Genomic DNA, 12,650 nt, shown 5'->3' with positions numbered 1-12,650 from the left:
TGACTTGTAAACTGAAATAGCAGCATCTTTGTGATAAGATCTCAAAGCAAAAGTTCCCAGCTGGGTTTTTGTGCGTCTGTAATCATGTCATCAAGCCAAGCTGTCTAACTAGTTCTGCCAAATGAAAACCATCAGTAAGCAAACTTGCTGTGTAGGATTACCAGAGGAGTTGCAACTTGAAACAGCTTGTCATGAATCTTACTGTCCTTATCTTGGCCAAAAGTTAAAGCTAGACATCCAGACTTCCCCAGGGATAAAAATGGATCTTTTCCAGCCCAGCTACAAATTAATGTCCTACACAGTCACCCTTCTTGACAGTCTTTTCCTATCAGTTAATATATACTAGTCTCTCTTTTATAATTGGTATGTTAGATTTCATTAAATTCATCTAATCATAATTTCTTTAACTGGTACCTTATTAATCAATTTTAGATGTTTTCAGTCTTTGGCAATTAAACCACAGGAACATCATTTTATGTGTGTCCTAATGCAGACATATAAAAATGCATTTTGTGAGTGAATTTCTGATCAAAGGATACTGTCTTAAAGTATGTGCCCTGTTGTCTTCCAGTATTTTCATATTTCTTTTGAGCTGATTTCTATATGTGGTAAGAGACAAGGATCTAGTCTCATACTTCGCCATATATATGTTGAGTTTCCCAAGCACCTTTTATTGAAGAAATTTTTCTTTCTCCAGTGTATGTTCTCAGTACCTTTAACAACATTCAGTTGACTATAAATAGGTAGGTTAATTTCTGGATTTTCTAATCTCTTCCATTGGTCCCTGTTTTTATTCGTGTTATACGATTTTGATTATTGTCACTTCGTAGCATGTTTTGAAGTATTGTGATGTCTCCAGCTTTCTTCTTTTCACTAAGGATTGCTTCAGCTTTTAGGGTTCTTTTGTGGTTCTACATGAATTTTGTGATTTTTTTCCTAGTTCTCTAAAGAATGACATTGGTATTTTGATGGAGATTGCATTGAATCTGTAGATCACTTTGGGAAACAGGGACATTTTAACAATATTCTTATCAATGAGTATGGGTTGTCTTTATTTTATATGTCCTCTCTAATTTCTTATATCAATGTTTGATAATTTCGTAGAGATCTTTTACTTTCTTAAACTTATTTCTAGATAATTAAATTTTTTGCAAAAAAGCTTTTGAATGGGATGCTTTCTTGATTTTTAAAAACACTATTTTTTTCTATATTGATCTTGTTTCCTGCAGCATTACTAAATTTCTTTATCGGTTCCAACAGTTTTTTGGTGGTCCTTAGGGTTTTCTATATATAAGATCATGTCATCGGCAAACAGAGAGATCATTTAACTTCCTCCTTTCCACTTTAGATACCCCTTCCTTCCTACCTGCCTTCCTTTCTTTCTCTTTTTCCTCTTCCCTAACTAAGACTTCCAGCATAGTGTTAATGGGAGTGCAAACATTGGCATACTTGCTTTGTTCCAAATTTTAGCGAGGCTTTCAGCTTTCCCCTATTTAGCATAATGTTGCCTGTGAGTTTGTCATGTGTCCTCTGTCCTGTCGAAGTGTGTGCCTAGTGAGAGTTTTTATCATGAAGGGATATTGAAATTTATCAAACGGATTTTCTATGTCTATTGAGGTGATCACGTGGTCTTTGTCCTCCAGACTTACTGATGAGCTGAATTATGTTTATTGATTTGCATATATCGAACCACTCTTATATCTCTGGAATAAATCTCATTTGAACATGGTATTGGATTCATTTTCTCTAATATTTTGTTGAGGCTTTCTGCATCTGTGCTTATCAGCGATATATTGGTCTCTAGTTTTTGTTGTTGTCATGGTGTTTTTGACTGGTTTTAGTGTCAGGATAGTGCTGGCCTTATAGAAGGAGTTTGTTGAGGTTTCCTCCTTTTTGGTTTTTTTGAAGTAGGTTGAGAAGAATTGGTATTAGTTCTTCTTTAAATGTTTTATAGAATTTGACAGTAAAGCCATGATGAGGGTCCTGACTTTTCTTCTTGGGAGACGTTTTTTTTTTTTCCTTTCCACTGACTTATTCTCATAGCTCATTATTGGTTAATTCAGGTTTTCTATATATTCAAGTTGTAATTTTAGTTTGCTATATTTCCAGAAAATTTTCCGTTTCCTCTAGGTTTTCCATGTTGATGGTGTGCAGCTGTTCATAAATATCCTCTAATGATCCTTTGTAACCTAACATGTGGTCTATGCTGGAGGATGCTCCCTATGTTGATGAAAAGAATTGAATTCTGTAGCTCTTGAACGACATGTTCTGTAAATACCTGTTGGGTCCATGTTCTATAGTATAGTTTAAGTCTGATGTTTCTTTGCTGATTTTTCATTTGGATGACCTGCCCATTGTTGAAAACTAGGGGATGAAGTCCCCAAATATTATTACATTGTAGTCTATCTTTCCCTTTAGGTCTAATAATGTTTTCTTTACATAATAATTGTGTGCTCTAGCATTGGATGCATATATGTTTGTAATTATTGTTCCCTCTTTTTTAATTGAATACTTAATCATTATATGGTAACCTTCTTTGTCTTTTTAAAAAGTTTTTGACTTAAAGTCTGTTTTATCTGATGTAAACATAGCTATTCCTGCTCTCTTTTGGTTTCCATATGCATGTATTTTTTTGTCCTTTTAGAAGGGTCACTTCTATAGTGTAGCTTTACTAATAAAGTGAATTTCTTTTTCTTTTAGGCAGCATATCATTATGTCTTGTTTTTCCTATTCATCCAGTCTATATCTTTAGGTTTTGTTGTTGTTGTTGTTCTGTTTAGATATAAATGACAGTAGAGTATATTTTGACATATTATTCATGTACAGAGTATATCTTTTAATTGGGGAATTTGTTCATTGTTTTCTGATAGTTTTTATTATCATAATTTATTCCTTTCTGCATACGCGTGCACCTCTCCCCCCACTTCTTTATGACTTGATGGTTTTCTGTACAGTTTTGGTTCTCTTTTTTACTTGTGTATCTGCTTCACCTGTGAATTTTATTCTTTTTTTGTGTTTTCATGATGGTAATACAGTCTTTTGGCTTCTGGATATAGGAGTCCTTGAAAGATGTTTTATAAAGCTGGTCTAGTGATGACAAATCCCTTCAGTTTTTGCATGTTTTAGAAAGTATTATTTTTTCCTTTATTTTTGAGAAACAGCTTTTCATTTTTGTTTTGCTTTTTCTTTTTTAAATTTGAGTATGCCATCCTATTTCCTCCTGGCCTATGAGGCTGAGAAATCTGCTGTTAGTCTAATAGAGGTTCTCTTAAATGTGACTTGCCTCTTTCCTCTTGCTGATTTTAGAATTATCAATTTATGTACTTTTGACAGAGAAGACTCTTTTTTTGGTCAAATCTATTTGGTATTCTTTGGGTCTTCTGTGATTAATTTTCCTTTCTTTCCCAAGATCTAGCAAGTTTTCAGCTATGATTTTGTTATTAAGGCAAATAGTTTATTAAACCTATTAAGCTTTTTTCTTCCTCTTTTCCTTTGGAAATATTGATAATTCAAAAATTCAATCATTGATGGTGTCCCATAAATCTCATAGGCTTTCTTCATTCTGTTTTTGTCTAAGTTATTTCAAATGACTCATCTTCATGTTCAGAAATTCTTTCTTCTACTTGATCTAATCTATTGTTGAGGTATTTTTAAAATGTAGTTTTTAATTTAATTTATTGAGTTCTTTAGTTCTAAGATTTCTGTTTGACTTTTTATTTTATTTTTGTTGATTTTCTCATCCTGATCCTGAATTGTTTGGCTTATTTCATTGAATTGTGTGTTTGTATTCTCTTGTATCTCACCAAGTTTCCTTAGGATCATTATTTTAAATTCCTTTTTAGGCATTTGATAGATACCCTTTACTGGAGAGTCTTTTTCTGAGGAATTATTATGTTCCTTCAGGAGTATCATGTTTCTTTGCTTTTCCATGCTTCTTGTGTGTTTAGATTGTTCTCTACACATCTGTTACATCAGTTGTCTGAACTAAATTTGCAGATTAGCTTTCATAGGGAAAGGCTTTTTCCTACAGACAGTCATTGGGTGTTGGTTGGTATGGTACACTGGTTTTGGTTCTGAGTGGGCACAGTGGTGCAATCTCCATGTGGATTCTTTAGCTATAATCAATGTTAGCAGTATCTGCAGGTGTCTCAGTGGTTTAGTGTACAGGTATTTATGAAATAGTTCAAGTTTGTAGTTTGTAGTGTTGATGGCCGGTAGCATATGACTTTAGGACCCAGAGGAGTAAGTCACAGCCAGAAGTCTGCTGGTAGCAGGGGCAGTGCTGGAGGACACAGAATGTGGGTGAGGTATGCAGAGGCCCTGCAGGGGCAGGCGTTATTGGCAGTGGGGACCTTTGGCAATCAGAGTAGTGACACCAGGGGTGTGGAGCACAAGTGATGTGTCTGAAGGCAGGCTCCATTGTTGGCAGTATCCACAGAGTCAAGCACGACTAGAAGAGGCTCTAGCTACAGCACTGGAGGCACTGGAATTGTGGATCACAGGGGGACATGACCCCTGGCCTGTGTGGATAAGCACCACTGGCAGGGAGCCCAGCAGGAAGCACATCAGGCCTTGCAGGACTTGTTGAGTTCAGCAGCAGCAGGTGCCATGGGACATGGTTGGATATAGAGAATCCTAAAGAATTCACTAAACAAAATTTATTTCAAACTAATGAGTTCAGCCAGGTTGCAAAACACAAGGTTGAAAAGCAAAATTCGATTATTTTTCTATACTCTTATAATGAACAGCCCTAAAATGAACTTAAAACAATTCTACTTTAAAGAAAATCAAAGAATAAAATAGCTAGAATTAAAGAAAAGAGTGCAAAACTTATATTCTAAAAACTAAAGATCATTGCTGAAAGAAATAAAGATCTAAAAATCTAATAAATACATGGATCAATATTCCATATTCATGGGTCAGAAGACTTCCTAGGTTACAGTGGTAGTCCTTACCAAACTGATCTACAGATTAAATGAAATTCCCATTAGATACCAACTGGCTGTCTTGTAGAATAGCCATGTGAATCCTAAAACTTATATGGAAAATTTAAAAACCCTGAATAGCTCTGAAAAAATAAAAACTTGAAAAAAAATTTAAGGAATCATACCTCCATGATTTCAGAACTTACTAAAAACCTACTGGTAATTTAAACAGTGTGATACTGTCATGAGGGTAGACATAGACCACTGAATAACTTGGGAGGCTGAGGCAAGAGGATTACAAGTTCAAGGTCATCCTAGGCAACTTAGCAAGACTTTGTCTCAAAACTAAAAAAATAATGTAAAAGGCAAGGGGACTTGGGATGTAGCTCAGTGGCAGAGTGCTTGCCTAGCATGTATAAGACCCCAGGTTTGATTCCCTGTACCTATAAAATTACATTAAACATCCAGAAATAAATCCATGTGTCTGTGGACAAATGATTGTTGACAAGCATGACAAGATTATTCAATAAGAAAGTCTTTTCAACAGCTGGTTCTGGGACAAGTTGATATATAGTCACATGCAAAGGAAAGAAAATGAAGTTCAACCCTTATTAACTAACACATATGCAGAAATTAATTCAAAGTGGATCAAAACCTAAATGTGTAAGAATCAAAACTATAAAACTTATAGAAGGAAACAGGAAAATCTTCCTGACTCCGAATTTGGTAGTGAGTTTTTAAGTAAAACATCAAAACAAGAACAGGACAAAAAAAAAAAAAAACAGATAAATTAGACTTCATTAAAACTGAAAGTGTTTATGCTTCCAAGGAAATTATCAAGCAAATGAAAATATAACCCATAGAATTAAAAACTGTGAATTATGTATCTAACAAAGGACTTGCATCTACAATATATTAAAGACACTTCCAACTCAAAAATCAAAAGACAAACAATTCAACTTAAAAATGTGCAAAGCGGGCTGGGGTTGTAGCTCAGTGGTAGAATGTGTGCCTAGCTTTCATGAGACACTGGGTTCAATCCTTGGCACCACATAATAATAAATAAAATAAAGGTATTGTGTTTATCTACAACTTAAAAGTTTTAAACGTGCAGAGGTTCCGATAAAACATTTCTCCAGAGAAGATAAACAAATGGCCAATAAACACATGAAAACATGTTCAACATCTTTAGTCATCAGAGAAATACAAATTAATACAACATTAAGATACAACTTTAAATCAGCTAAGTGACTAGAATCAAAAAGCCAGATAACAAATGTTGGTAAGGATGTAGAGAAACTGGAAGAGGTTGGCATTGCCTCAGAAAGTCAGAGCTAAAGTCAGAGACTCAGCATTTCTATTACTAGGTCTACCCAAGAGAAGTGAAAACATATGCCCAAAGAAAAAACTGCATACAAATGTTAATAGCATTATTTGTAATAGCCAAAACATGGAAAAATCCAAATTTCCATCAACACATGAATGAATAAACAAATGTGGTTTGTCGCATGATGGAATATTAACTGGCCATAAAAAGAAATGAAGTACTGATACATGCTACAAGACAAGAGAACCTTGAAAACACCATGCTAAGATAAGCCAGACACAAAGGTACAAATGTAATTCCATCTGTATGAAATGTCAAGAATAGGCAAACATAGAAACAGAAAATGGCACCTATGCCAGCCCCTCACTCAATGGTAGTACTTTTTTCCCCATTGTTTCCCTTCCCCAATGAAATTATTTTTATCAGTGTCCTATTAAAGATTAAGCCTCTCATTCCAAAGGAAGAGTGGGTGGATTGTCTGGGTAGAGTTTTGGTGGAGGTTGCTGTTACTCTCCCCAAGCCAGCACCACAAAAACTTTCCCAGTATGTATAATTATAAGGGAATTTCTTAGACTGCATCATGATCAGAGGCTGAATCATGGCCACAGTGGCCACCTGCAGACAGGAGAGTGGAAACCAGTAGCTACTCAGTCCAGGAAACTGGAAGCCTCAGACAAGAGAGCTCAGTGATACAGCTCCAATCCAAGACTCAAGGCCCAGAATGCCCTGGAGAGTCACTGATGCCCTAAGAAATCTGGAGTGTGATGTCCATGATTGAGGGGGTAGCTGCAATAAAAGCAGCACTTAAGAAGAGTCAGCTGCAGGCCAGAACAAGCTTCCCCATTCTGCTTCTGTTCTATCCAGGCCCCCTGCCTACTGCACAGTGCCACCCACATTTGGGTGAGTCTTCCCACCCAGTTTGCTGACTTACATGCTGATCATCTGTGAAGCACCCTCACAGGCACACCAAAAGTGTGCCTTACCATTCTCTAGGATCTCTCAATCCGGTCACGTTGACAACCAAAATTACACCTGGGCAAAAAGGTCATTTCTAGGATATAGAAAGTATTTCCACAAGGAATAAGTAAAAGGCAACCCTTCAGGAAATTGGGCAAGAGAGTCTAATAGGCACATAATAAAAATGATATCCAAATGTCCAATAAACATGAAACAGTGGTACTCAATCTTATTATGAAGTGGTGTCTCATTGTGTTTTTAATTTACATTTACCTGATTGTTAGTAAGGCGGAGTATTGTTCCATAGGCATATTAGAAGGTTAAATTTCACATATACTAAGCAATAGTGATTATGTAGAGCAAATAGAACTTTCATCATCTGATGGCAGATGTATAAATTAAGATGAACAATTTGGATGACAGCTTAGCATTATTTGCTGAAGTTGAAGATATACATACTTCTACTTAGAATTTTTACTCCCAAGTATATACGCCAAAGAATTATGAGCACAGGTACTCCAAGGAATATATATATAAAAAGCTGTTCATAGCACCACTGTTCATTAGCCCTAACTGAAACAACCCAGTCAAGTAAAAATGATAATATTATAGCATACTTAGACAATAACATATAGCAAAGAAAATGGACAATATATAGCAAATTGCCACAATGTGGATAGATTTCATAAATATCATCATGGAAGAAGGCACAGAAGAATAGTATGGGGTTTGACTTATGTTAAGTTCAAAAGTAGAAAAAACTATAGTTTTATATCTAAACTACATTGCACACATGAATATATATGAACACTTGGGTGGTAAAACTATAAAGGAAAATAAGGAAGTAAATGCATTATTGAAAAGCTAAAAGGGGACAGAAAGACGAGTGGTAGGAAGGGGACATGAGTGAGACACCTGCATACTGGCAATGCAATATTTCTTAACCAATATGTTATTTCCTTTGTGATAAATCAGTGAGCGGTATTTCTTTGTTTTGCTTTTCATAAATGTAATTCCTAGTAAATGTTTCGTTTACATATTTGAGTTCTTTCTCACCATGTAAGCAATGAATAGAAGTATATTTTGGTAGATTTTTTAAATAGGCACAAATAATTGGCAAAAATGTTAATATATCATTGGAACAGAATAAAAAGTTTAGAAATAGACCAACACAATTTTGATTAAATGGTTTTTAATAAAAGCACCAAAGCAATCTAATGGGGTCAAGAAATGTCTTTTCAAGAATTGGTGCCATAACCCAAAGTCAAAGAGACTACAAGAACTCTACAGGCCAATAATAATATTGATGCAAAATCCTTGGAAAAATACTAACAAATTAGTCAACAACACATCAAAAAAGATTATATACCATGACAGTATTTTCCCAAAAGATCTAAAATCAGCATACTACAGCGACACAACCACATCAATGTTTATAGCAGTACAATTCATAATAGCTAAATTATGGAATCAACCCAGATGTCCAGATTAGTGGATTAAGAAGCTGTAGTATATATATAAAATGGAATTCTACTCAGCCATAAAAAGGAATTGAATTATGGAATTTGTCAGTAAATGGATAGAAATGGAAGAATATCATGCTAAACGAAATTAGCCAAACTCAGAAACTCAAAGATCAAATATTTTCTCTCATAGGAAGAAGCTAGAGTAAAAGAAGGCAGGATAGGATAACATATAGGACTAATCAATACAAATTATAGACAAGTAAAAGGAAGTCTAGTAGAGTAGAAGAAAGAGAATAGGAGAGGGGAGAGGACAAAAGGGATAAGGAGGATCATGAATTGAAATTGACTTCCATGCATGTATGAGTTTGTCAGGATGAACTCACTACTATGTATAATTGAAAAGCTCTAATAAAAAATAAAAAGAGTATATACTAAAAAAACAGAATTGGTTCTATAACAACTTAATATCCATGTAGAAAAAAATCCTGACCCAAATTTACTTAATGTACAAAAAAAAATCTGTAATACGTTCATAAGCTTAGAGGACACCATTATCAACCAAGAGGCTTAGAGTGCAGGGACAGGAAGAATAAGAGGTGGAACAAGACTCTTAGAGGGGAATAGAATGGTATCAAGGGCTCAAGATAAACAGAAATTGTAGTATAAAATCCATAACAAGTACAAAATAATCCTGATCTACTCAATAATTTAGAACAAGGTATAAATAAAATGTCATGAGTTTTGTTATAGTGTTACAATGTTTATTGTTACCTCCTTTGAACCCTTGGTAATATCTACCCCTTAATAAAATGCTTCATTTTAGCCTATATGTATATATATATATCAATTAATAATCTGAAAATATAATTTGCCCACTTTATTTTGAAGTAATATTCAAAGAGTGCCCTCTCTTTCTTCCAGATTGGACTCCTTTTTATCCTGAGCCAGTATATATCCCAACAGGTCTAGAAATGGAACCCCTTTATTCAAGCTCCAAGGAAGACACTGTGGTTTATCTGGCTGAAGATGGTAAGTGCATAATGAAACACATTGCTGTGATATATAATTGGACACCTTGGTTAATGTCTTAGTTATATTTGTTCTGCTGTTAATAGTAGAAATTTCAGATTGCTATAAAGTCCCTGTCCCCATAATATTGGTTGAAATATTTGATTCAATTATCAATTTATACTAATTATATTTTTGAAGAAGTGCTAGTTTATGCAGCTACTTTAAAATAAGGCTTCATGTTGAACATTAGAACAGAAAGTTATATTTAGAATGAATTCTGCCTCATGTAAGTTTTCAAAGATAAATCTAGTGTGCTCTGCAACTATTGTTCACTGGCCATCTATGGCTCACATTCATGCAATCATTCAGATGGGTTTCTTTTAATTGCACACCTGTTCAATGCATTTCTTAGTGTTATCATATTTGAAAAAGAAGAAAACACCCCATATTGCAAATAATATCCACGACTATATCTCAGGATATCATTCACAATCAATATTTACACTTTGAGATCTATCAGTGCAAAATCCGTCTGCTTTTATGATAAGAGAGTGTTAATAATCAAACACAGAAGTCTCATCCCATATTCTAAACTGTACTGTTCCTGAAGCACTAAAGTGAGGAATGATGGGGTTCCTAAACAATTTCACCATTGCTGTTTGATATCTTAGTGATGTATTTTTAAAATATTAACAAGATGAAGAGAAATTCACAGGGGCCATTTCCTATATAGTAAGTAAATCTAGAAATCATGATTACATTCATATTTTTAAATAACTGGAATGAGAGAAGTACTTCAGATTTTTAAAAATTTGATTTCAAATCTTAACATGGCTAACCTGCCTTAGAAACAGAAATTATAGTATAAAATCCATAACAAGTACAAAATACTCCTGATCTACTCAATAATTTAGAACAAGGTATAAATAAAATGTCATGAGTCTTGTTATAGTGTTAACAATGTTCATTGTTATCTCCTTTGAACCCTTGGTAATATCCATACATAACTGAAATAAGATCCAATAGGCAAGTCAGTGAAGGGTATCTCCAGGAATTAGATGGCACATATAGGGTAATGTAAGATAGTTTACTGAAATTTAATGAATTTACAAAAGGGTGGTCAGAATTAAGGGAGATTAAAGGGGGATGGTGAAGCAAGATAGGACTGTCAACAGAGTAGCATCAAAACATCTCCTGGGTCTGAGCACAGAATGGGTAAGAGCACAGAACGGTTTCCAGACCCGTAGAAACCCTTAGCTGTTAGGAGAGGCGGTCCCCAACAACTGTGGCTTGTGCGTGTGTGTGCACGCTTTATAAGGGCATGCACCTATAATCCTAGGCAGAGGCAGGAGGATCATAATTTTGAGGACAGCCTTAGCAATTTAGGGAGACCTTGCCTCAAATTAGAAAATAAAAAGGGCTCAGAATACAGCTCAGTGGTAGAACACCCAGGCAGACTAATTTTTATCTTAATCTTATCCTACCCTTACTTTTGATCATGGTGCTTATACCTAGGGTACAGGCTTTCTGGAGTTACAATTGAATGCCCAGGGTGTTCTAGGAAATATTTCCATCATGAATACATTGGAATTCCAGGGTATTCCTAAACTGTATGCCCCCAGTGGTGCTTCTTCCTTTCTTTCTAAGTCTCACCCTTCCTGTAGCTACACCCTTAGTGAAGGACTGGGGAACCTCTAGACTGCTGAGGCTCTTCCTCTATGTAGCTTTCTTCTCTCTGCCTTACAAATTTCAGCAGCTTCAAAAAAAAAAAAAAAAAAAGCAATCTTACCTCAACGCAACAAAGCTGTCATGTTATTAAGTGCAACCTCCCCCAACTTTGGTCCAGAAAGTACCCCTGTGCATAAAATCAGGGCTAAATATGGGTTCACTCCATATATTTTATTTCTTTTCAGTAACTGTAGTTAGTTCTATTATATGTGTTGTCCAAAGTAATGGAAGGAACTCATATTTCACAGTCATTTACAGTAAAAGTTTCGTAAAGTTCAGGACTAGTTACTCTATCATGAGCAGAAGTGGAATGAATATTTTAATATGATTAATATGTAAATTTAATTTAGGTATTGCTTTTCTATTCTAAGTACTCTTAGAGTCTCTTAACTTCAATCCAAATCTATATAAATTGGTAACAAATAACTTTAGATTTACAATCTTCATATTAGTAGAGGTGTAGTTCCAAACTCTATGTGGAATAGTCGGCATACTTTAGATGTCTCTACTTTTGTCATGTCTTGACATCTCCATGGTCTTCTCTCTTATCAGATTACAAAGAGCCCTGTTTTGTGTATTCCCGAGTTGGGGGCAATCGAACACCCTTGAAGCCACCTGTTGACACCTGTGACAATACTTTGATGTTCGAAGCAAGGTTTGAGAGTGGTAATCTACAGAAGGTAGTCAAAGTGTAGGTTTTAATAATTTTTATTTGAGGGACCAGACCATCAACTATTTATTTTTTGTATTAGGTATACAAAAAAAAGTCCCAACTAACCATGCAATATAAACAATATCCCAGTGAAACATTTTTGTCCTTATTTGACACTTTTCTATAATTGTATTTTATTCTTTAATAATAAAAAGCATTGACTACATAATAGAAATCCCATCTTCTCAGAGTAACACATCCCAATAACATTTGCTTGTAATAAAAGCAGCTTGTTTATACTAAAGGTCAGAATAGAGATTTTTTCTTTATTATTTCTACTTTAAAAAATTAATATTCAGTATACTTCCAACATGAAGATTAATCAAAATATAAATAATTAAATTATAATACAAATAAGCATTAAAATTTTGGAAATTTAGAATATAATTTTATATCTTTTTTCCAGAGTATGTTATTTATAAATACTTATTGAATAAACTGTATTTCATTATGAAACAAATAAAATACTTGCAATCTTACTATTTTAAAAAATAGTTCATATTTTCAAACAAAAAAATAAAATT

General features: G+C 34.5%; 1 protein-coding gene across 1 annotated transcript in view; it reads left to right on the top strand.

The window, feature by feature from the left end:
• Window positions 1–12,650, top strand: part of Agbl3 (AGBL carboxypeptidase 3) — a 65,147-nt gene that overhangs the window by 6,453 nt on the left and 46,044 nt on the right. The window contains exons 4-5 of the mRNA XM_058582854.1: window positions 9,597–9,704; window positions 11,967–12,105. Of these exons, the coding sequence (XP_058438837.1) occupies window positions 9,597–9,704; window positions 11,967–12,105 (247 nt within the window). The remainder of the gene's footprint in view (window positions 1–9,596; window positions 9,705–11,966; window positions 12,106–12,650) is intronic.

The sequence above is a fragment of the Marmota monax genome, unplaced genomic scaffold (assembly GCF_021218885.2).
Source record: "Marmota monax isolate L192 unplaced genomic scaffold, Marmota_monax_Labrador192_F-V1.1 WCK01_AAM20220418_F8-fsc00131, whole genome shotgun sequence".
Classification (NCBI taxonomy): Eukaryota; Metazoa; Chordata; class Mammalia; order Rodentia; family Sciuridae; genus Marmota; species Marmota monax.
Note: the sequence above shows the minus strand (reverse complement) of the source record. Positions and strands in the feature narration are given on the sequence as shown.